General features: G+C 39.9%; 1 protein-coding gene across 1 annotated transcript in view; it reads left to right on the forward strand.

The window, feature by feature from the left end:
- Nucleotides 1-1,267: 1,267 nt before the first annotated feature.
- LOC102213698 (uncharacterized) overlaps nucleotides 1,268-22,565 on the forward strand; it is a 36,813-nt gene continuing 15,515 nt past the window's right edge. Inside the window, exons 1-20 of the mRNA XM_005744572.2 lie at nucleotides 1,268-1,620; nucleotides 5,035-5,197; nucleotides 5,295-5,722; nucleotides 8,745-8,946; nucleotides 9,235-9,287; nucleotides 9,574-9,724; nucleotides 9,809-9,895; nucleotides 10,003-10,077; nucleotides 10,190-10,276; nucleotides 10,627-10,704; nucleotides 11,910-12,152; nucleotides 12,576-13,357; nucleotides 15,834-16,093; nucleotides 17,611-17,685; nucleotides 18,826-18,951; nucleotides 19,027-19,172; nucleotides 19,523-19,584; nucleotides 20,680-20,743; nucleotides 21,010-21,291; nucleotides 21,468-22,087. Of these exons, the coding sequence (XP_005744629.2) occupies nucleotides 1,612-1,620; nucleotides 5,035-5,197; nucleotides 5,295-5,722; nucleotides 8,745-8,946; nucleotides 9,235-9,287; nucleotides 9,574-9,724; nucleotides 9,809-9,895; nucleotides 10,003-10,077; nucleotides 10,190-10,276; nucleotides 10,627-10,704; nucleotides 11,910-12,152; nucleotides 12,576-13,357; nucleotides 15,834-16,093; nucleotides 17,611-17,685; nucleotides 18,826-18,951; nucleotides 19,027-19,172; nucleotides 19,523-19,584; nucleotides 20,680-20,743; nucleotides 21,010-21,291; nucleotides 21,468-22,087 (3,993 nt within the window). The 5' untranslated portion in view covers nucleotides 1,268-1,611. The remainder of the gene's footprint in view (nucleotides 1,621-5,034; nucleotides 5,198-5,294; nucleotides 5,723-8,744; nucleotides 8,947-9,234; nucleotides 9,288-9,573; nucleotides 9,725-9,808; nucleotides 9,896-10,002; nucleotides 10,078-10,189; nucleotides 10,277-10,626; nucleotides 10,705-11,909; nucleotides 12,153-12,575; nucleotides 13,358-15,833; nucleotides 16,094-17,610; nucleotides 17,686-18,825; nucleotides 18,952-19,026; nucleotides 19,173-19,522; nucleotides 19,585-20,679; nucleotides 20,744-21,009; nucleotides 21,292-21,467; nucleotides 22,088-22,565) is intronic.

The raw sequence follows: 22,565 nt of genomic DNA on the forward strand, positions 1-22,565 counted from the left end.
TCACCTATAAGAGGAAGAGGTCCGGTGTCCTCCTCCTGGGTAGAGTCAGAGCTCAATCCAGCAGACGTGACTTTTTTTAACACCTGCGTCAGTTCAGTGCAGATCAGATCCTGAGGCTCATTTTTATTATTCCTCAGCACCACATTATAACATTAAAATACACACTAGCTTTTTACAGAGACCCTGTCGGGTTTACAGTGAGTTATGCTTCTTCATATTATCCTAAATCACCATAACTCCCTTTATGCTCCTCGTCTTCTGTAGTCCTAGCTACAGTAGATGCTGAAGTATTGCAACCACAAGAAACAAAACAAAACGAAAAACACATCATTTGTTGCAATTTCTTTAGTGAAATCTACAAAAAACACAAAAGATGGTAGTTTGAGAGGCATAAACGTGTTTTTGCACCAACATGCCCAAAGTCTGCTATCAGATTACAAATGAAATGCTAATGTTTTCAATGTTCTCTGATGAAGAAGATATGGGTGTATAGAATTTCTCAAATCTTTGTGTTCTGTTTTTATTTACATTTGACCCAGCATCCCAGCTTTTTAGGAATTGGGGGTCATAAAATATTATTGTCAAGTAGGAAAGCTTTTGGAAACAATCAGAAATATGGTTCGTCAGTGAACCAGGGAAAGGGTTTTACCTCACATATTTCAACAGGCTACATTTCAGTCTGCAAGTGTGCAGCAGGAAATAATAGTAATAAATTATCAGGAAAGAAGTAAATATGCATATTTGCATATCTATTTCACTTTCAGTGTGACTGCTTATGGTGATGGACAGGTTGATGAGATCAGGCAGGAGTTTCCATAGACTGTGATGTTTGCAGACAACATTGTGATCTATAATGAGTATAGGGAGCAGAAGTGAAAGAGTTAAAAGGAAGGTTTTTAAGATGGTAATGAGACCTGCTATAATATACGGTTTGGAGACATTGACAAAAAAGCAGTAGGTGAAGCTGGTGGTGGCAGAGTTGAAGGTGCCCGAATTGTTACTGGGAGTGATGAGGATAGGCAGGATTAGACATCAGAGGGAAACCGCTCAGGCTGAGCGGTTTGGGGAAAAAGTTAGAGACGCAAGGATGGCATGCGCACAGGAGGGGATAGTGGATGCTGAAGATGGAGCTGCAGTCAGGAGGAATAAAAAGAAGGATGTAGTGAAGGGTTGGGGTATGTCGGATGTGACAGAGGAGGATGCTGGGGATAGGGTGAGAGGGAGGCAGATGATCCGCTGTGGCGACCCCTAAAGGAAGCAGCCGGAAGAAGAATGAGAATAGGAAAGATGTCTGAAAAAGTGGAGGGCAGAAAATGGATATTTAATTTTGTCATCTGTCTGTAGAGATGCACACCTTGTAATCACGGGGAGGCAGTAATTCAGCAGCAGCAATTTCAGCGTCGAAGAAGAAGAGGAGGAGGCGGAGTAGAAGAAGAACCGCTGTTTAAAAGAAAAAAAGGAAAAAAGGAAAAAAGTGGTGGCGCAACACAGTTTAGCTAGCACGGTTAGTTCATGACAGCTGCTCCCATCCGGAATAACGCTTGTACTTAACCCCGTGTGTAGCCCTGTTTCTCCTATGACATCCTTCACAGTCGGCTCCGACCTCGCACTATGTTTGAGGTAACGTGACAGCGTAGCTGCTTTCAGGCTGTTACTGTGCAGCTGGCTGCAGTTTGCTGTAGCTGCTGTAGTTAACCAGTTAGGTAAATGCACGTCGTAAACAGGTTATCCTCATAGGTCAGGGACACCGTATTAGTTGAGAGTGCACCGGTGTGGACTTGATGCTAACCTTCTTACGTTCATGCACAGAACCAATTATGTCATTATAGCTTTAAAGCTAGCTTGTTAGCAAACGGTAATTGTTATTAAACAAGGCAGAGCTGCATTCATTACGATAGTACAATGACTTATACACTGCGACTGACTGATGGAGACGTGGAGGCATATATTCAGCGGCCAAGTGAAATAGTCAAGAATATTTTCCTGCAGGGGATAACGCAAGCAAACGAGACAAAACAAGTTTATTTTGAAAGGCTGTTCAGGTTGCTGACTCTTGGAACCCAAGAAAGGTCTAAACAGAACTTGCTGCTAAACTATTAAACTAAATCTAAATCTCTTGAAATGGATTGTTTTCATTTTACAATTGTATAAGAGAAATATTTTTACTTTTGTGAATTTAGAAACTTGAGAAAGCGTTTTTCTTTTCCCGGACACTAATATATAACTATCAGAATAAATCCAGGTTAATTTTTCAGACTGTGTTAGAAAATATTCTGCAGCACTTAAAACAGAAGTTTAACATTATCCTGCAGGAATGCTTTATGGTAGGAAAGGTTATAATTTTACCAGGGTGGAATAATACAGACCACATTACATTTATGTGAGTTGGTCCGGGTCGTCGGGAATTATGTGTGTGCAGTCCACTTGGTAGCCTCATCAGCCTAAATTAATTGAGAAGGGTGGGGAGGCAATATTTGGAGCGTACAGTATTTAGGGGGGTTACGTTGAAACTAACAGCAGATTCTTGAAGTCGTTCATACGTCCAGTTAAACGTTTTAGGCTGGGATACAAATCAATTCAAGTTCATGCTCGAGTTTATTTGGTAATTTTAATGCATATTTAATACGTTTCTTGACATTTTGTTGGTTGATATGGTTGTTAAAGACATATAAACGTTAAATTAGTAAGGTAACTAGTTAAATGGGATTCACTGGTGGTTGTTTCGTTGATGATGGTTGGTTGATTTTAGGCCAGTTTTAACATGTTTCATAATATATCTGCTAAATGTACTCTAACATTGTCCTATCGAGGCTGTGTACTCATCATCTGTGTTCAAAAAACAAAAAGGGAACTTTTAGAGTTTATGTTTGAGGTGATTTCCTTTTTGTGGTGTGTGCGGTTACAGCCTGTGGCTCAGGTGTATTGTTTCTTTATATTATATAATTAATGCACAATTATATAATGTTTACATTACACAGTATTAGTACCAGTATATCAGTATTGCACTTAACGAGAAGTATACAAGAAGAGACATATTTCAGTTATGTTGTTACTGTTGATGTTGCATAATTTGTCCTACAGGGGGCACTCTGAAACGTCTATGTTGGTAACGTGTTTGGAACGGCAGCCATCAAAGCAGATCGAGTTATCCACAACTTGTTATAACAATAAAACAAGATGGTTATGTTAGTAAGGACTCATAAATAACAAATCACAACATATAATCTCTGTGTTTCATCTGTCTGACAGAAAAAGCAGCTTTTATATCAGATTTTTAAAAGCACCAAATATCGGTTTCTGTATTGTTCTTAAAAATCTTATATCAGCCGGGCTCTAGAACATATTATATCAGATGTTTATCCAATTCAATACAAAATGTATTTGTATAGCACATTTAAAAACAACAGAGTTGACCAAAGTGTTTCATCGGTTAAAAACAAAAGAAAACAATAGAGAAACAAATACAGATAAATTAGAAACAAATACAGATAAATAAGAAGACAGTGAATTAACAATAAAAACATAAAACAGGCCTGATGGTACTCGTACTGAACTCGAATTAAAAGCCAAACTAAAAAAGTGAGTTTTAAGATGCATTTTAAATGACTGAATAGACTCTGAAGTACGAATCTCCTCTGGCAGATTATTCCAGAGTCTGGGTGCTGCTACTGCGAAGGCCCGATCTCCTCTATGCTTCAATCGAGACCTTGGTTGTGCTAAGAGCAACTGGATAGATGATCTCACTGCTCTTTTGGGGTCATACATGTTGAGGAGTTCGTTTAAATAACTAGGCGCCATATTATTTAAAACTTTAAAAGTAAGTAAAAGAATCTTAAAATCAATACGATATTTTACAGGGAGCCAGTGTAAATTTGCTAAAACTGGCGTATCAATTAGATGCATCCATGTTGTAAGAGTGGTAAGAGTTTTTTTTATTCTTGCCGTCATTAATCTAAGTAGTTTTACTTTTTTAACCTGAACTCTCGAGTCTAGGATGTAACGCCATATTATGTAATCACTTGACAAAATGCAATATCACTTACATTACAGTCATCTTCAAATGCTTCTGGGTATCCATTTGGGCAGATATTTTGAAGCATTACCTAAATTAAATTAACTTAACCTCATTTCAGTGGTCAGTTAGCCATAAAAGCAGATATAAGGTCAGTTATGAAATTTGATAAAAGCTGCTCAAAATGTTCGCTGACTTTTTAATCTAGGTTTGTTTGAGTGTCATCGCTCTCTCTTCTAATGTTTGCATTGAAGAGCCTGTTACAAAATGGGGCAGCACGGTGGTTAGCACTGTTGCCGCACAGCAAGAAGGTCCTGAGTTCAGGCCGGGGTCCTTCTGTGTGGAGTTTGCATGTTCTCCCCGTGTTTGCGTGGGTTCCCTCCGGGTACTCCGGCTTCCTCCCACCGTCCAAAGACATGCAGCTTGTGGGGATAGGTTAATTGATTAATCCAAATTGCCCATAGAATGTGAATGTGAGCGCGAATGGTTGTCTGTCTCTGTGTGTTAGCCCTGCGTCAGACTGGCAACCTGTACAGGGTGTACCCCGCTTCTCGCCCTATGACAGCTGGGATAGGCTCCAGCACCCCCCGCGACCCTGAAAAGGAATGGATGGATATTACAAAATGTATAAGTTGCACTTTATTGATGAAAGTATAAAGTTGTTATCTGTTTTATAATTGACCAAAATGGATGTTTAACTGCTGTATTATGTCAAGTAAAAGCATTCAAAATGATTAAGTTATTGTAAATGGCCTGTATTTGTATAGCGCTTTACTAGTCCCTAAGGACCCCAAAGCGCTTTACACAACCAGTCATCCACCCATTCACACACACATTAACACACTGGTTTGTGGCAAGCTACATTGTAGCCACAGCCACCCTGGGGTGCACTGACAGAGGCGTAATATAAAAATAAACAGTAACTTCTGATGGCTTTATATAGCAGCTCTTTTTTCTTGTGTGAAACTTGAGCTGTTGTAGAGTAGATGACCTGTTTTTCCTTCTGTTTGACATCTTAATAGGATCCTGAACTTCAAGATCCTTTATCACTGAGTCTGAATGAAAACTGCAGTGACCAGTCTTCCCCCAAAAAAGCACCCGCAAGCCCCGACTACACCTGTGAGATTCCAGAGATCCGAGTAATCATCAAAGAGGAAGAGGATGGCTGGACTGTGAGTGAGAATAGTGAGTGGAGAATCTTGAATTATAGCTTCTCTTCACTACATGATACACACATTGTTGCTCTTTGTGATTTTTCACCTTTTTTATATATTAAACGCAGATGAGAGCCTCAGCTCAGAGAGAGAAAAAGAGGATGCTTCTGTAGACGGCTGCCTTCCCCACCAGAAAGCGAGTGGCGTGGAGAGCTCTGCTTCATATGGCGTAAAGAAACCCCAGAGAGGATGTGCAGCGGAGAAACGGTTTGAGAAGCCTTGCCCTGCCACAGAGAGCCTGCAGAGACACAAGCTCGCGAGCTCCGATGAGAAACCGCAGATTTCCTGCAAATGTGGGAAGGCATCAGGAAACGTGACTGTACATCAGTGCAATAACACAGGAGAGAATCCCCTCTCCTGTCCAGGACGGGACATGACCCCCGGTCACAAAAGGAACGTGAAATCCCATCAGGAGCGCTGGGACCGAGACCAGAGAGCATCTTTACACACAGAAGAAGAGCTACAGCAGACCGAAACGTCAGCACCTTGCCAAACTGTATGTTGTTTTAGATTTTGTAGATATTATGAAAAGATCAACACATGAAGTTTTCATTGTTTGTTTTTTTTAGTCATCTAGTTTACTAAATTTTATTTATGTGTTATTCGTGAATGCATTTATAATGTCCCAGTCGGCCTCGTGCAGGAAGGTGTACATGTTTGTTCTTAAAGATCGGGTCTTAAAACTCATGTGACCATTAAAACTCATCCCTCGTGTTCATGCTGCCCATTAAAAGATCACATTCTGTTGTTTTTGAATATGAGTACAGAATCAGTCCTTGTGCTGTGCGTCTCAAATCAGTTTAGATCTCACAGGTTTAGATCTGACAATCTGCCACACACGATCACATGGTGACAGTCAGGAGTAAAAACTCCCTTTTAACTGGAAGAAATCTATATTTTGATATTTTACATTTTTGACTGCAGTGGAGGGACGATGATAAGATGAGGACTTCGTAACATTGCTTACATTATAAACACTTTAGGAAGGGATGTTTTTGTGTGGCGCATACTAAAGGAATGACATGTTGTTTTAAGACTGACTCAAAGAATGTAGCTTTTAATTTTCCCCTACCAAGAGTGGTCCAGCTCTGCTGTGTTAAGTACAAAAAAATGTTACTAGAAGAAATCGTCAGTGTTTTCTTCAGTTTTAATTCTCTCGTGCCCTTTTTTTAAACTCTGTAAGTCAGGGGTGTCAAACTCAAATACACAGTGGGCCAAAATTCAAAACTGGAACAAAGTCACGGGCTAACGTTAATATTTATTGAAATATATTTATTCCTCCAGATATAAGAATGAATCTTTTCTTATGGACTCAAACACATTCTGCTAAAAAACTGAATATGGAACAAGCAAAGCTTAATTCTAAACAATATATATATTAGCTATATAATACCAGTAGGCCAGCTCTAATAGTAATTTGGTATGGCTTCGCGGGCCAAATGTAATTAGGCTACGGGCCAAATTTGGCCCGCGGGCCAGAGTTTGACACCTATGCTGTAAGTGATTGCTTCTTAATGTCACGGTGTAGTGCTGCTCTGTTGGAAGCTGTATAAAAACAAAGTGAATTTTGAATTTCCCACTATTTTTCAGACCTTGTTTTTTTTTTTTAACCCTTTTCCCCTTAAAATTTAGAAATAAAATGCTTATTTGTCCTAAGTTTTGACTGCATGACTTGGAAGTTCCCCAGTGTGAGACTGCTTTTTACAGTTTTTAACTTTTGAAACTAAAATTGGATCTTTTGGGTTAGATGGGAGAAAACAGCAGTGATAAGTGTGGTTAGTTGTATAAATAAGACATGCATTTTGTTATATTTAAATTAGTGGTAATGCTGGAAAATCTGTGCGCTTATATTCTTCTTGCTATGTTTTGTACGTTGGGATATTAACTCCCACCTCTTACATGCAGTATTGTCACTGCACTGTGTGTAAATACAGAGAACACTTTCTTTTTATTCCAAAACCCAGCTCACGCTGACGTAACACGCTCACAAATCTGGCCCTTTGGGTTCAAAATACTAATGATGACTTTCCACAAATATGCAGCTACTCTCTAAGAGGCTTCATTAATCTTGGCGTTTTTGCAGTTGAATGTTTGATGGCTCCAATTTGAAATGTCACATGCGTTAGGGCAGAGGATGAGAATAGGAAGTTGTTTTTGTGTGAGGCCCTTTGTTTCAGTCGGTCCAGTGAGGTCCGGTGTTTTTGGACAGTGACACATTCTTTGCAGTTTTGCCTTTGGATTTGAAATCAAGCATTCAATATGTGATTGAAGTGCAGAGTTTTAGCTTTAATTCAAGAAGTTTAACAAAATTATGTCTTTAACTTTAAGAAATGCAGGATTAAAATCATTTGACAAACTAACATAATCCTAAATTTAATGGTTGTTTTTAATACTTGGATAACAATTCTTTGCAGTCATGACTGCCTGAAGTCTGGCAGCCACGGACATCACCAAATGCTGTGTTTCCTCCTTGAGAGGCTCTGCTTGGCCTTTACTGCAGACACCTACGGGTGTTGGTTGTTTGTGGGTCTCTTTGTTTCAATCTGGTCATTGAGGAATGTTTCATTTATTTGCATTGAGAAACATTTGGGTTGCTTTTGCACTTTGCTTTGAGTATTAATGATTTACACCGTAAAGCACTGTTCAGTCAGTTTTGCAGCATGTGGGTGAATCTGAGCAGACAGTGTAGCCCTGCACACATCACAATTCATCCTGCCCCTTCTATCGGCGGTCACATTATCAGTAATCACCTGCTTACATTGGTTAATGCCATAATATTGTCTCCACCATCATCATTGTTTGATAGATGATGTGGTATGCTTCAGATCATGAGCTGTTTCTCTCTTCCATACTTTTCTCTTCCTATCATTCTGGTACCAGTTGAGCTAAGTTTCACTCAAAGCTTCTTTTTTTTTCTGAACTGTGGAGACTCATTTTGATGTTTTCTGGCTGATTTCGTCTTCCTGTTCTTGAGTGTAACCAGTGGTTTGCACCTTTCTGTAAACCCTCTGCACTGCATTCATGTAGGCAGAAGTTGTTTGCCTTAACCAAGGAAAGGATTCGTCTCATAAGTGTATCTATCAGGAGGCTGAGGCGTAGCGCTGGCCATTTTTCCCTTTTGGACTCAAATAAAAGGATAGCAAATACAAATTCAACAATGATAAACAAGTCCAGAAACTTTATCTGCCTAATTTTTCATGGAATAACAACATAATGGACCTTTTGCTCTTAGATTCTGACAATGGGAAACAATGTATAAAATTGGATGGCTATAATTTCTACATGGTTAATGCAATGCTTTGGTTTAAACCCCCTGAATTAAAGCTGCAGGTCTGTACTTCAGTCTTGATTGTTTCAGTTGAAATCCACCAGTAGTGGTGTAACGAGTAAACATGACAAAAACTGTTTCATTGTCCAGAACCTGCAGATAACTTTGTCATTCAGTAGCTTCTTCGCTTCCTTGTGACAGATGTGCTCTGATGTCGTGAATTCCTTTTAGCTCTGTTTTCTGTTTTTAGAATTCTCCTAAACGTGAGCACCCGAAGTCACGCGGGCTCAAGATGGCATCTGAAAACTTAAACGACCAAACGCTACATTTGACTGTAAGACTGCATGCAGGGGAGGAGGAGGAGGAGGTGGGCGAGGAAGAAGAAGAGGAACAAGATGAAGAGATTGGAGGATTAATCAACTCTGATGGAGAAGTGGTTGAATGGGATTCTGGTGAGTTATCAGCACCGGGGTTTTAATGAAAACCCACGACTTCTGCAAACAATACTCATTTATTTACACAAGGGTCCTTCCTTGATTCTGTTTCTCATGTGAATTTGTAAGCTTATTGGCTAAAGAATATCTTAAATAACAGAAGAAATGCATTAATAATCTTTCCCAGATACTCACAGCACTCATAGTTTGCATTTAGTTTATCACTACATTGACATTCCTTCTTTGTCTGGATTGCAGACTGTCAGTTTTTTCTTTAACCTAAGGTAACTGTTTTGATTTTTACAGCAGGCAGCTCTGACCGAGGCTCTGATTGCTCAGCAGGTCCTCCGCCTAGCAAGGTAATTCATTTTAACACAGTTTATCAGTTTAATGTCTAAGATTGGGTAATTACTGCATCTCAGTCACCACGGGAGTGCTTAGTCTTGTAGTGTCGACTGTTGGTGTCATAAATCAAATCAAAATTGCTCATTTGCATCTGCAGCACCACTCTTTGCCTCCTGCCCTACACACACCTACTGCCACTGAATAGTTGGGATGTTGTACATACAGTAGTTTAAAAACTGACTGTCAGGGAAGATTTTACAGGTGGGCTTCTGATGTTTTTTAATGATTGTGATCATGCAGGAGTCTCAGCTGCGAGGCCAAAGCCAGAGAGACAGCAGCAGCCCGACGCTCATCATGGAGGTTGTTTCTGTGGGGGAAGATGAAGAAAGGGAGGACGCAGAGGAAAAAACAATAGGGGCAAAGATGAATGCTGCCTCCCCCTCATACTGTGGTAAACACAAGTGAAGGAAAACCAAAAAACTGTTAAATAATCATCACATTTGGTCCTGAGGTTATTTTGTTTTGCACTTGTTAGCAGAAAAAAGACCAAGAAGAACTAAAAAGGTTCCAGTAGTGTATGTGGAGAACTCAGACACAGAGCTAGATGTTCCTGCAAATGCTGGTGAGTGACATGAAGTAAAAAGGTAGCACTCGTGGCACATTCAGAAGAGATGGAAGGAGACCATCAGTGTAATAGATTTCTTTTCCGCTTTTTTCTTCATCCGAAAGCAAAACGAAGAGGCAGAAGAAAGATTTCTCGAAGTCCACTGTTGCCAGCTGAAGACTCAGAGGCAGATGCAGGAGGTCAGTGAGTGATTCTTGTGTTTTCTACTGCAGCTTAACGTATGTTAACTACTCTGAAGTTACGTTATTATGACTTCATAAGTCATAATTAGTCTTTTTCTTTATCTTAAAGTATCACAGCGTACCCGAAGAAAGAGAAATTTGCATGCAGCAGCAGAACCGGAAGAATTAAACTCAAAAAATGCCCGCCGTGCTGCTGGTAAGAAAAGAAAAAAATAAGCCTGACTCTTGAATATTACGTCCAAACTTCAGATATTTGCTTATATCCTATAATTCCTATAATTTATAATCCTTATCTTTATAATCTCTTCTGCTATTTGCACATTCTTTACTGTAAAGTCCTAAGTTAATTTGTAAATTCTGTAGTAAACTGTAAATTGAAAATATTGTAAAACTTTTCTTCTGTCATTTAATGGTCGGGCATTGTACAGCTACAAGCATTTCACCCCCATGTCATACTGTGTATGGTTGTGTGTGTGTGACAAATAAAATTTGAATTTGAATTATATGCTGTGATTCTTAAAATCTATGACTTAATTTTTTCAACAGCAAAGCGACCGTATAGACAAAGGAAAGATACCAAAACATCTGGTGAAGCAGAAGGAGAGAACATGGCTGTTTCACCAGGTAAGAAATAATAAAATGACCTAATCAGTGAATAACCAGCTCAGTGGGAAAAACAGCCCTGTTTCCCACTGTATCATTTCAAGAAATATGTTTCTTGACATGATACGTTTCCTTAGTTCGAGACATTTGATATGTTTTCTAGGGCTGTTCGATATAACGATATATATCGGCTGACAATATAAAAACATCTATCGTTTCATTTTACGCTATCGTTTGTTTCGTGGTGTCAAAATAAACCGTTTACAGCAATATTTTTTCATCTTTTTGATGGTCACTGTAGTGGCTATATTAATTAAGTTCTCTCTTTCTCTTATACTTAATATAACCACACTACGGACGGACAAGCACCTGTTTTTATGCGTTGTGGTTAGCAACAACAATGGTAAAACCATCGTGTGTCCGCTTGTTTATTTTCCACATAAACCTTTCACAATAAAGCTCAAGATCCTGTTGAGACTTTTCAAAATAAACTGAATCACGTGAAAAAGCAGATTATTTACGGATGAGAAGTAAAAAAGAGCCGCCAGGTGTTAAAAAATAAACCTTAGATTCAAACGTTAGAACAGGCTTTCCCCCGCAGCACGCCGTGTAATAAATACACGTCGTGTAATAAATCCCAGTCGATCAGGAGCTTGTGAAATACTCAGTCTGGCACCAGCAACCATGCCACATTCAAAATCACTTAAATGACCTTTCTTCCCCATTCTGATGCTTGGTTTAAGCTTCAGCAAGGCTTCTTGATGATGTCTACATGCTTAAATGCATTGAGTTGTTGCCATGTGATTGGCTGATTAAATATTTGCATTAAGGAGCAGTTGAACAGATGTATCAAACAAAGATTCTGGCAAGTGTATAGAGTATAAGCTTTCTAATGATAATTTCAGTGTAAACAGTTTGGAAGCATTTAAAGACAGAATATTATCTGAACATGTCTTCAACATGCAACAGAAACAGGCCTTTAGAGTCTCTACTCTTTCTTTATATGCATAATGAGTGTAGGGGTAATGAGATCTGTATATAAATATCTTCGGGCCAAAATGTTGCTGCTTCTGTTTTTCATTCCTGTAGGTGTCAGATATGTAGGATTGGTTTGACTTTGAACAGATCGTTTTGAAAAAGACTTCAGTTTGTGAGCTACACGTCATGTTTGAGCTTTAAAATAGAAGCCTCACCTTGTAATTTCCTCGTGTTTTCCATCTCCATAGACAAGAAGCGCCCTGGCAGAAAGATGATCTGTGTACCAATTGAAATACCTCCTGAGCTCCTGAAGAAACCCAAAGAAAAAATGGAGTACCACTGCTCAGTGTGTGGCAAAGAATTCCCACATGCCTACAAACTAGAGCGGCATGAGCTGATCCACACAGGAGAGAAACCGTACTGCTGCTCCATCTGTGGCCGTGGTTTTAACCAGAAGGGAAATCTCAAAACGCACTACAAAGTCCACTTAGGTGAGAGCTGCTAACAACGCAAATATAATACTTGACAAGCCAGAAGCATTGCATTGCACTGTTGCAATACAATGATGGCATCTTTCACTACTTTTAACATTGGCACTGTGTTTTATTTGCTCCAAATGCATTTTTATCTTGGAACTGAAGATGCATGATTTATAGTTTTTCAGAGCAGCATTTGCCATTTATACTGCTGATAGATTTGTCTTGGTCATTAACTAGGAAAATTGTAATGATTAGTATATAATAATTAACCAATTTAAGTTTTGATCTCCTACCTGTTAATCCTATGACCTGAGTTATTTGCACTTTTACCCCAATGTAAAAGTGAGGTAAGCCTAAACTTCTATGAACTGCAGAGGTTGTTATACCTCAAAGCAAAAGAGTAAAACATGGTTTGAATCTTCCACTTCTCTGTAGGTCGTAAGGGTGCTGTGGATTTTGATGATGAGGTGAATCCCATAGCGTCAGAACTCTCTGAATATTTAAAATCCCTGCCTGGCGAGTCCAGGATTCGATCATCCCTCCGTTGCCTGGAATGTGGAAAAGACTGTGACAGTCATTCAGCTTTGCAAGCACACCACATCACTTCACACACTCAGACAGCCTCTGAATCAGGCCCCATCAAGCCCGGCGCACCACCTCTTCTCTTCTGCCGCCGCTGTGGCATTCAGTTTAGTGAAAAAGAAAAGCTGGAAGAACACATGAAGACCCACATCAAGGAGAAGCCCTACTCCTGTCCCGACTGTGGCAAGAGGTTCATTAACGAGAGTTACATTCAAATCCATCAGCGCATCCATACTGGGGAGAAACCGTTCCTCTGCTCTCAGTGCGGCAAAGGATTCCATACTGCCTCCTCCCTCAAGCTGCATGAAATGCAGCACTCCGGGGAGAGACCGTTTGCATGTTCCATTTGTGGGAAGACATTTCGGATTAACTCTTACCTAACAGCGCATTACCAGACCCACATTAAAGACAGGCCATTCATTTGTAGCATTTGTGGAAAAGGCTACTCCAGAGCAGAGGAATTGAAGGTGCACCACAGACTTCATACCGGAGAGAGACCCTACAAGTGCGGGGATTGTGGGAAGAGTTTCATTTATCGTCAGGGCCTTCGGCAGCATCAACGCACACATGCTGGAAGACGCATCGGGCCAACCAGACAGCTTGGTAGACCAAAACAGCAGGCCAGGCTTGACATCTAACACTTAATCTATCGATGAATTTTTGTTGTTAACCGTGTTTGAAAGTATTGCAGTAAATTGTGTTTTTCTTCCTTCCATTCCTCACAGCTGCAGAAAAGATGATTACTGTGTCTAAAAAATGTACACCACAGACTTCCTGTGGGTTGCCAAGAGTTTGACAGTTTGTTGTGTGGTTTTTCTTCTATCCATGTTTTCTAATTATGTTTTTATTTACCACCACTTGTAGCTCATCTGTATAAATTTGAGTGCCTTTGTAACCTGCATGCCAAATACTAATTAATGTTTAAAAAAAGATCATGCACTATATCCTTGATATTTTAAAATCCATGTTGATGGAATACAGACATTTTTAAGAAACAGAGATTGTTTGTTTTCTGTATTTGATATGGCATCTTCATATCAGACTACAGGCCAAATTAGACAGATGGCTTCTCTCAAAAGCTCCACCAGCCAGGGTGCCAGTTTGGCTCAGTGGGTGAGCCAGGGATGAGTTAACAGTAGGGATGGGTACCGGTGTCCGGTGCGTTCTGACATAAACGGTAGTAACCAGACCGAAAAGCAGCGCACATTTCGGTGCTTTTTTTCCCTGAGCTGTGATACACTTCTAGCCAATCATTTTATGTTTCCGAGGATAGTAGGCGGGTCCAGGTACGTACGTTCTTTTAGAGCAGAGCTACAGATTAAAAATGCCCACGGCGAAGCGGTCAAAGGTCTGGCTGTACTTCACAGCAAAATATGCAAACTCAGCAGCAACAAGTGCTTTAAGCTGATACTGTCAAAGGAGGTAACACCTCAAATCCGATGAAACACATGGCGACGCATAGCGTTTTTTTTAAAAGCCGAGAAATGCGCCGTATTTGATAGCTTGCTGCGAGACCTCACACCGAACACATCTACTGCGGATGTGGTGCCTGTTATCGGACCCAGATTTAGCAGCATCCCCCAAAAACACGAAGAGGAGAGTCCTGGCCCCTAGCCCTGCCAGTGTAGCAGATGTGATGAGGATGATGATGCAGCAGCAGCCGTTCTTCTCTGCGTGAGTAGCTTAATGTTGTTCGTGTGTAATTTACGTTGAGTAGGCTAACCACGTTATTACATTAATGCATGTAAGGTGAACTAGCAAACACCGTCGTAGTTACATGCGGCTGTCCTCTTGTTTGATGGCAGATACTCCCTTCACCCTGGCCAAAAAGGCTAAAATGACCAAAGAAAAAGAGGGAAACGGCTAAACATGAGATGTTTTTGGACAAAGTTTGTGTTTTTTCCATTGTTTAAGCACTGCTTCCAGCCAAGAGTCATACCATATATGCCCCATAGCTGCAGAAAAGGCTAACATTGTTATCTTTTTACAAAAAAACAGCTGAACATGAGAGGTTTTTGGACCAATTTTGTGTTCTCCATTCTTTAAGCACCGGTTTGAGCACCGTTTGAGCACCGGCACCGTTTCAAAAGTACCGATTTGGCACCGGTATTGGATAAAACCTAAACGATACCCATCCCTAGTTAACAGAAGCTATGACTCATTAAACTTGGCAATATTTTCCCAGTCTTCTATTGTCCAACTTTGGGAAGCCTCTTTGGACTGTAGTCTCAGTTCCTGCTCTTAGCTGGCAGGACTGGCACTCATTGTGGTCTTCTGCTTCTGTAGCCCTTGTGCGTCAAGGTTCGGGGATGCTCTTCTGCATACCTTGGTTGTAATTTGGGGTTATTTTAATTACTGTTGCCTTCCCACCAGCTTGAATAAGTATGACCATTCTCCTCTGAGCTTTGACATCAACACAATAGTTTCAGTCAGAGAACTGCTGGTCACTGAATATTTTCTCTTTAGTTGACCATTCTTTGTAAACCCTAGAGATGGCTGTTTGGGAAATCACAGTAGATGAGTAGTTTTTACTGAGACCAGTATGTCTGGCCCCAACAATCTTACCAGGTTCGAAGTCACTTAAATCGCCTTTCTTCCTCATGATGTGTACATGCTTAAATGCAAGCTGTGGCGACATGATTGGCTAATTGCGTTTTATGATTATTACTTTTACAGTGCAATCACCACACAGTTATACTTTTGGGGTCTTATTGTCAGTAACAGGAATGCAATAAATATTCTGAGAACGCACACACACTTATCTACTTAAATAAAACACAGACTCATTCCATATCAGCTGACCAAATTTTTAAAAAAAATTCCCAGCCTCACCATCTCTGATTTGGCTTAAAACATTCCAGGATAATGATACACTTCTTATTAATAGAAAAACTGCCCAATTTTAGCTCTCTAACGTTATTAATTTGTTCACTAAATGCAAAAACAAAACTACATAACTGCATAAATTTAACATCAAATCCATGTAATTACAAAGATATTATAACTTTAAAAAAGAAAAAAAAACCCCATTCATATCGCACTCGAAGAAGACGCTGATCGTGAACGCGCTCCGCTGCCCCTGTTCTCCGCGCATGCTCTCTTTAATCGCACCGTCAGGAAAAGTTTGCAAACACAATGGCTGAGGAGCAAGCTCAGACATCAAACGAAGAGCCCGTTCCTCTGTTCCTCATAACATCAAACACGGCACAGCAGAATAAGAGAAAAAAGCTCGCAGACAAAGAGCGCGTTGAGGAGGGAGTGTCAGATGAAGCCAGGATAAACATCGGAGCCGCTTTTCAGAGGTGGAGGGAGATACGGGAACTGAAAGGGTTCAAAACTGATGCAGAGTTCGCGACATTTCTGCTGGACAGGTAATAATACCCCTAAATATAATGGTAATAATAATAGCTCAGCTTCATTTCGTTTTGCTTCAGATAAAACACAACATACTGACTGAAATGACGCATATCTTGTGAGTGATGTTGCGGTGGGCTAATGCTAGCTTGTTCCCAGTACTGAGGTTTGTGATGAGCGCGTGAGTGTGAGGGGTTGTGTCAGAAAGGACATCCGGTGTGAAAAACAAAACAAAACAAAACTGCCAAATCATACATGTGGAGCTACAAGATGTGAATAAAGAGCAGCATGAGCTTTAGAAATAGGTTCACTGAGCTAAAGCTGAGGTACTGTTCATATGTTGATTAATGGTTTTCTTTCGTTTTTGATGTACTGCAGAATATTTTTATAAAATCCCAAGCCAGGAAAATCACCTTCATGTTTTTCTGTGTTTTATCTTCAGCTAATTTGACACAAAGGCATCTGCTGTGATGATTACACCTTTGATAAAGTCTTGCAAGTGTCAGCTTCCTTTTTATAGATACAGAAATATGTAAATGTACTGATCTGAATTATAATGTTTCTGACTATCTGAGGCAAAATTTCCCAGATGCAAATGGAATTGAATCGAATCGAGGATCGAATCGATTTGGGACCTTGTGAATCGGAATCGAATCGATTCTAGAAATTAGTGACGATACCCAGCCCTAATAGTCTCCTTTGCATTAAAAAAGACCTCCTTCTTTCGGCTGCACCCTTTAGGGGTCGCCACAGTGGATCATCTCCCTCCATCTCACCTAAGCATCCTCTGTATGGAAATCTCATTCTTTATTATCTGTATGTTTCTGATGTAACCCTCCTTTATCCGGGCTTGGGACCGGTGTACACTGGCTTATGCACTCACGTTGTGTTTCAATAAATGGAAAAAGGAAAAAGAACATGAACGCCCTAATCAAGTTGGAAAAACATCATGAAGTCTAAGAAAGTTTTTGAGTTGTTGACATCATACTCAAATTAAATATTTCATTAACCGCAATACATTTGATTAACTGTGCAAATGTTTGTTATTCAAATAAATATTTTTCCCACACTTAATCTGTAATATGGTAATTGTTTGTAACCATAGACTGTATATCAAAGATGGATGTAAGCACATCACCCAGTGCTCTGGAACATTGCATTTTGAAGCCTCAACGTTAACGCTTTGGCCATCATTATGTAAAGCAGAATTCAAAGTACATCAACTGACCCCATTTGTGGGCATTTATCTATGCAAAGTGAAGGATTGTGGGTATCCCTCCTACACAGTTGTCCTTCCTCAGCGTGTAGTGTGACAGTGATCACCCTATGAAGAAGAAAAATGCTGAGTGATTGAAAATTTAGAACAGAGAAGAGAGAGTTTACCAGGCCTAAACGTGAGGTTATAATGTTTTTGTTTTCCATGTTATGAGTTAGCTTATGCATACTATGCTTTTGTGCAATTATTTAAATAATTAGTAACCAGATGTAATTTTTCTGGATTTTAGTTTGACCTCCATGAATTGATTTTCTGCAGAGATGCTGACTTTGAAAAGGAAGAGCTGAGTTTCAGTGAAGCAGAAAAACCTTCTGCTCAGGTTTCAATGTCAAGGTATATGTTTTTTTATTAATAGTATTTATTAGTTGTTGTTTTTTTAAATTAATTATACTGTTGTCACAGATTATAATTTCTAGGTCAGACATATATGCATACCTTGTACAGTTAGATCCTGTATTGACAGACAAAGTTCAATAAAACAGTCATAATCTGAATGAATTGCAGACTTTTACAGTTTTTTAACTCATTCACTGCCAGCCATTTTCAAATCAGGTAACTCCCCACTGCCAGGGTTTTTGAGCATTTTTACTCATTTTTGAAGAGCCACAGAAAACTGTGTGTTATGATCATATAAACGCTGAACCTACCAAAATGAAGAACAGACTCTCTTCTCATCCAAAAAAAAAAAGCTTGTTTCTACCATTTTCCATTCTTTAGTAATCAGCTGTAGAAGAGAGGTGGGTTCCACCAAAAATGCCTGTTTTGACCAAAAAAAGGGAGAAAACGAGCTTTCTGTGAAAAATACATTTCAAGCAGAAAAGTGCCTTTGACACTAATATTTCTTGCTTTGTGACACCTCTAACATATAAAATAGTTTTTCACTTCTATAAAACAGAAATAACATTGAGAAAGGTTATGTTTTATCAAAACAATTTATTTACAAATATATGAAAAAATAAAATGTACATAGTGAAACATTTATTCACAATGAATAATTCACTTTTGTGTGGTAATCATTATAACACTTTCCGGGATGCAAATCGCACTACTGCCACTTGCAGGTCGATTTTGTCATTACATACCATGAATGCAAGTCTGATATTCACTGACAAGCTGCCCGAGGTTGTATTCTAGCCCCTCCCATTGAAAAACGTAATTGACGTCTATAGACGTCAATGGCAGTGAATGAGTTAAAAAGTAGTACATTAGCAGAATTGCAGAAGTTTTTCTATACAGTCTTGTATTTTTCAAGGTCTCATATGTAATTGGACAACTTCACACTACCGTAAATGGAATGCTTATTTTTAATGAGTGAAAAGTCAACTTGTCCAAAACAAGTATGCATAAAACTGCAAAGCTATTTGTCATCCCTCAAACTTGATGATGACTTCAATTTCATCGTAATTCCCATACACACAATATTTACATCAACTTATAAGTCATTGAAATAATGTTCGTTTTCCTTCGCTGTAGTGTTGACCGTGCAGAGGACTGGGTGTGTTCTCCGGGCGAGGACAAAGGAGATGTTTCAACATCAGAGGATGAGGATGGCGTCAGTGACAATAAGGATGAGGACTACATCCCTCCAGTATACATTCAGTAAGCCCTTCATTTAAAAGTTCAGGTTCATGAAAAGTTGTTTCATTTTTCTCACTGTCTTCCCTGTTCCTCCAGCAGTGGCAGTGCCAGTAAAACTAACATGCACTCGGATGCTCCAGAGTCTATCAGCAAAGGGGACGCTTCACATGAAACTGCAGAGCCAATGGAGCAGCTGCCAGGGGGCATGGAAAAAACGAAAGTCCAGAGTGAGGACAAAACTGGTAGGCCTTGAGTTAATGTAACCTGACAAAGTTTTTTACATATCTTTAATTTTTCTTTTTAAAATATGTTTGCTTGAAGTATTGAGTAAAACAATATTACTATAGCAAATCGGTTTATTTAAATAGGCTGTAGTTTAAAGAAGTTGTAGTTGTTAACAGCGCTGATAGTGGATTTCTCAAAAAAAAAAAAAAAGTTGACATGTGCTATCCTCCTGAGGTTTTCTTTGTTACGATGGCAACACATCCCCACGAGTCACTGGAGAAAAGTTAAACACCAAAGTCGTCATTATTTTCTCTGTAACTTGGTGCCTATAATGTTATGCTGATTTTTGTGTCATTTGTTCCTACAGGAAACAGGCCTCATCATCAGCTTGGAAACCAGGAAAGGAATGCTGCCAACAAACACCTCCAAGTGAGCAAATTTACACCTTATAGATTAAGACTTCTTAAACTGTTGATAGCTGTGCACCTATTTAAGGAGGCGGGGTGTGATTCAGGGCTACACAGAAAAACTACATCCATTAAAAACCTTTGCACAGCATTTTTAATGTGTCTGTTCAGAGGATGGACCTTTTTAAAGGGACCTACACTATTATCAGTGATTACAAGCTCCAAAGTTTTATTATTGGACTCTCATAGAACAGTTTGGAATGATTCATGGTTCAAAATAATCCCTGTTATTTTATACTTTAAACCGGGTACCCGGGACAGGCTTACTGAAGTCTTACCTGGAGCCAGACTCAGGGTATAGGCTTGGGGACAAGCATTTGGTTGCTCAACCTGAAAAAGGATGATGTGGATCCATCCTCTTATGGGCCCACAACTCACAGAGCAGGCCATAGGTGTTCGGTGATCTGTGGCAGTCAGAGGCGGAGGCCCTGGCTCTCTGATCCTTGGCTTACAAATCTGATACTGGGCACGTCACCTCTCTGGTGGGGAAGGAGCCGGCGCTTTTGTGAGATACCGACTAGATGTAGCCAAGCTCACCTCAGTCCATAGCTCAGGCTCTGGAACCAGTTCACAGATAGATTGGGGAGAGCTGAAAGTAAAAGCATAGGTGTCGATTTAAACTCATTTCACAATGAGTTTCCTTTGAAGACTGGCTGGGCTCTTCCTTAGAGGTAGGGCAAGGAGCTCGGTCATTCAATACTGCTACTCCTCCACATAGAAAGGAGCAAGTTAAAGTGGTTTGGGTATCTCCTAACAGGAGGAGACCCTGGAGTATTGTGCAAATATGAGAGCATGTCGGTTCAAAACCCAGATGTATCACCCAGAATGAATTGTGCCTTTCGGAAACACCCACATGTTGAAGTACCGCAACTTCAACATGCAGCGCACCACAGCGAGTAGTTCTACATGTTGAAGTTTTTGTACCAGATGCACAACCTCAAAAGGATCTGTGAGTCCTCCTGACATTGTTTGTTTTTTGGGCAAATGTGATAACCACTCCACTGTGGAGCCTTTGCTCAGGCAAATGCTGACAGTTTAAAACTTCATGTGTTCACAGTGGAAAACAGAGGAAGGCCACGGAGCTGAAACACGGGAGAAGGATCATGAAGCAGCACCTACAGGTAAGTTAGACTATTTTATTTTGATGTCATATTTTTTCTTTATAAGATCCGATCCACAAGACACATAAAAATATCCTCTGCTGGCCATAAAAGATTTTTAAGGTCGCAGAAAAATCTCTTGATGTTTTGATTTTTGCATAAAAGCGTGATTGAATCAGAAGAATGTTTTTATCTCTTTAATGCAGCAGTAATCTAAACAGAGTTTTGCTGCTAGTGCTCGATGCCTTCCTTACTCACACTAATGTTCTAAATATTATTATTTTCAGGTATTTATTTTTGTTCAGGAGAATTTTTAGGTGCGAGTTCAGAATCCACCAGTGAGCACACCGGCCTCGCTTACAAGACCGAAGAGATAAAACCGCCGCAGGCGCTTCGCAGACCGAAGAAGATCTACAAGTGTCAGACCTGTAGTAGAGTGTTCCCTCGGTACAATGCACTGCAGCGCCACCTTGTGATTCACTCGGGAAAAAGACCTTTCAAATGCTTCATATGTGGGAGAGGATTCACCCAGAGTGGAAACCTCAAAACACACATGAAAGTTCACAGAGGTGAGAGGAACCTCCTGCTGCGCTCAGGACACTTTAACCACAAGCAGTCATGTGATTAATTCAGTTGTGCTTATGAAAGCATCTGTCGAGTTTCTCCTCTTGTGTATCACGATGTTTCTTCTTTATTTAATTGCCCATCTGCATCTATCAGTCACTGTATTTGTTCCTCCTCACAGGTGAGCTTCCAAAGTGGACCTTAGTTCAAAAGAAGAGCGAGCCTAAAGAATCGCCTGCTACAGTTCACGTGTGTGGGGAGTGTGGAATGGACTTCCCTGAGAAACATCAGCTAGAGGAACACCGTGAGACTCACAAGAAACCCTACGCATGTCCCGACTGCGGCAAGAGATTCAAACAGGAAAATGGCGTTAAAATCCACATGCGGCTCCACTCGGGAGATTCCCTTTTCTTCTGTTCCGCCTGTGGGAAACACTGCACTACGGCTAAAATGCTTAAAATACATATGCTCACTCACACCGGAGAAAAGAATTACCATTGCGATCAGTGTGGGAGGGCGTTTTCACGCTCTTCCTATCTAAAGTTGCACCTCAGAACTCACACCGGAGAGCGACCTCACCTGTGCTCGATCTGTGGGAAACGTTACTCCAGAGCAGATACTCTTAAAGCCCACCTGAGAGTTCACACTGGAGAGAACCCGTACACGTGTAAGATGTGCGGGAAGTGTTTCTATTATTATCAGGGTTATCAAGCACATGTGAAGACTCATAACAAGAAGCCCAAAAAAGCTACAAGACCTCTGGGGAGACCAAAACAACAGCTGATAGTGGTAAATAATCAATAATGGGATTTTAGAAAAATAAGAAAATATTAAATTATTTTTGTTATATAATATACCTTTAACTCTCTACAGAGAAATTTCTGAAGTGGTTGGAGAAGCAGTGTAAATGTAATGTGTTTTTTAAGCACAGTTGCTGTTATGTGACTAGAACTGTGAAGACAATAAATCCTAATAATTGTTCCTGTGTGTTTTGTAATTGTAGTCTTAACAAACTCTTAAACTTAATGTTGATTATTCCAGATATTGGAGACTTAGTGGATCTGATACAAGGATTTGCCATTAAGCCAAAAGCTTAATCCAGTGAAGCTAGAAATATCACTGTTATTTGTTTTTTGTCCTTGGAAACAATCAGCCAATCACACCTGAACGTGAGTCAAAGTCAAGTCAAAGTCAACTTTATTGTCAATTCTGCCACATGTACAGGACATACAGAGAATAGAAACTTCGTTACTCTCAATCCCTAGATAAAATAGAAAAT

Source organism: Pundamilia nyererei, unplaced genomic scaffold (genome assembly GCF_000239375.1).
Source record: "Pundamilia nyererei isolate P.nyererei 1_Seehausen unplaced genomic scaffold, PunNye1.0 scaffold00145, whole genome shotgun sequence".
Taxonomy (NCBI): Eukaryota; Metazoa; Chordata; class Actinopteri; order Cichliformes; family Cichlidae; genus Pundamilia; species Pundamilia nyererei.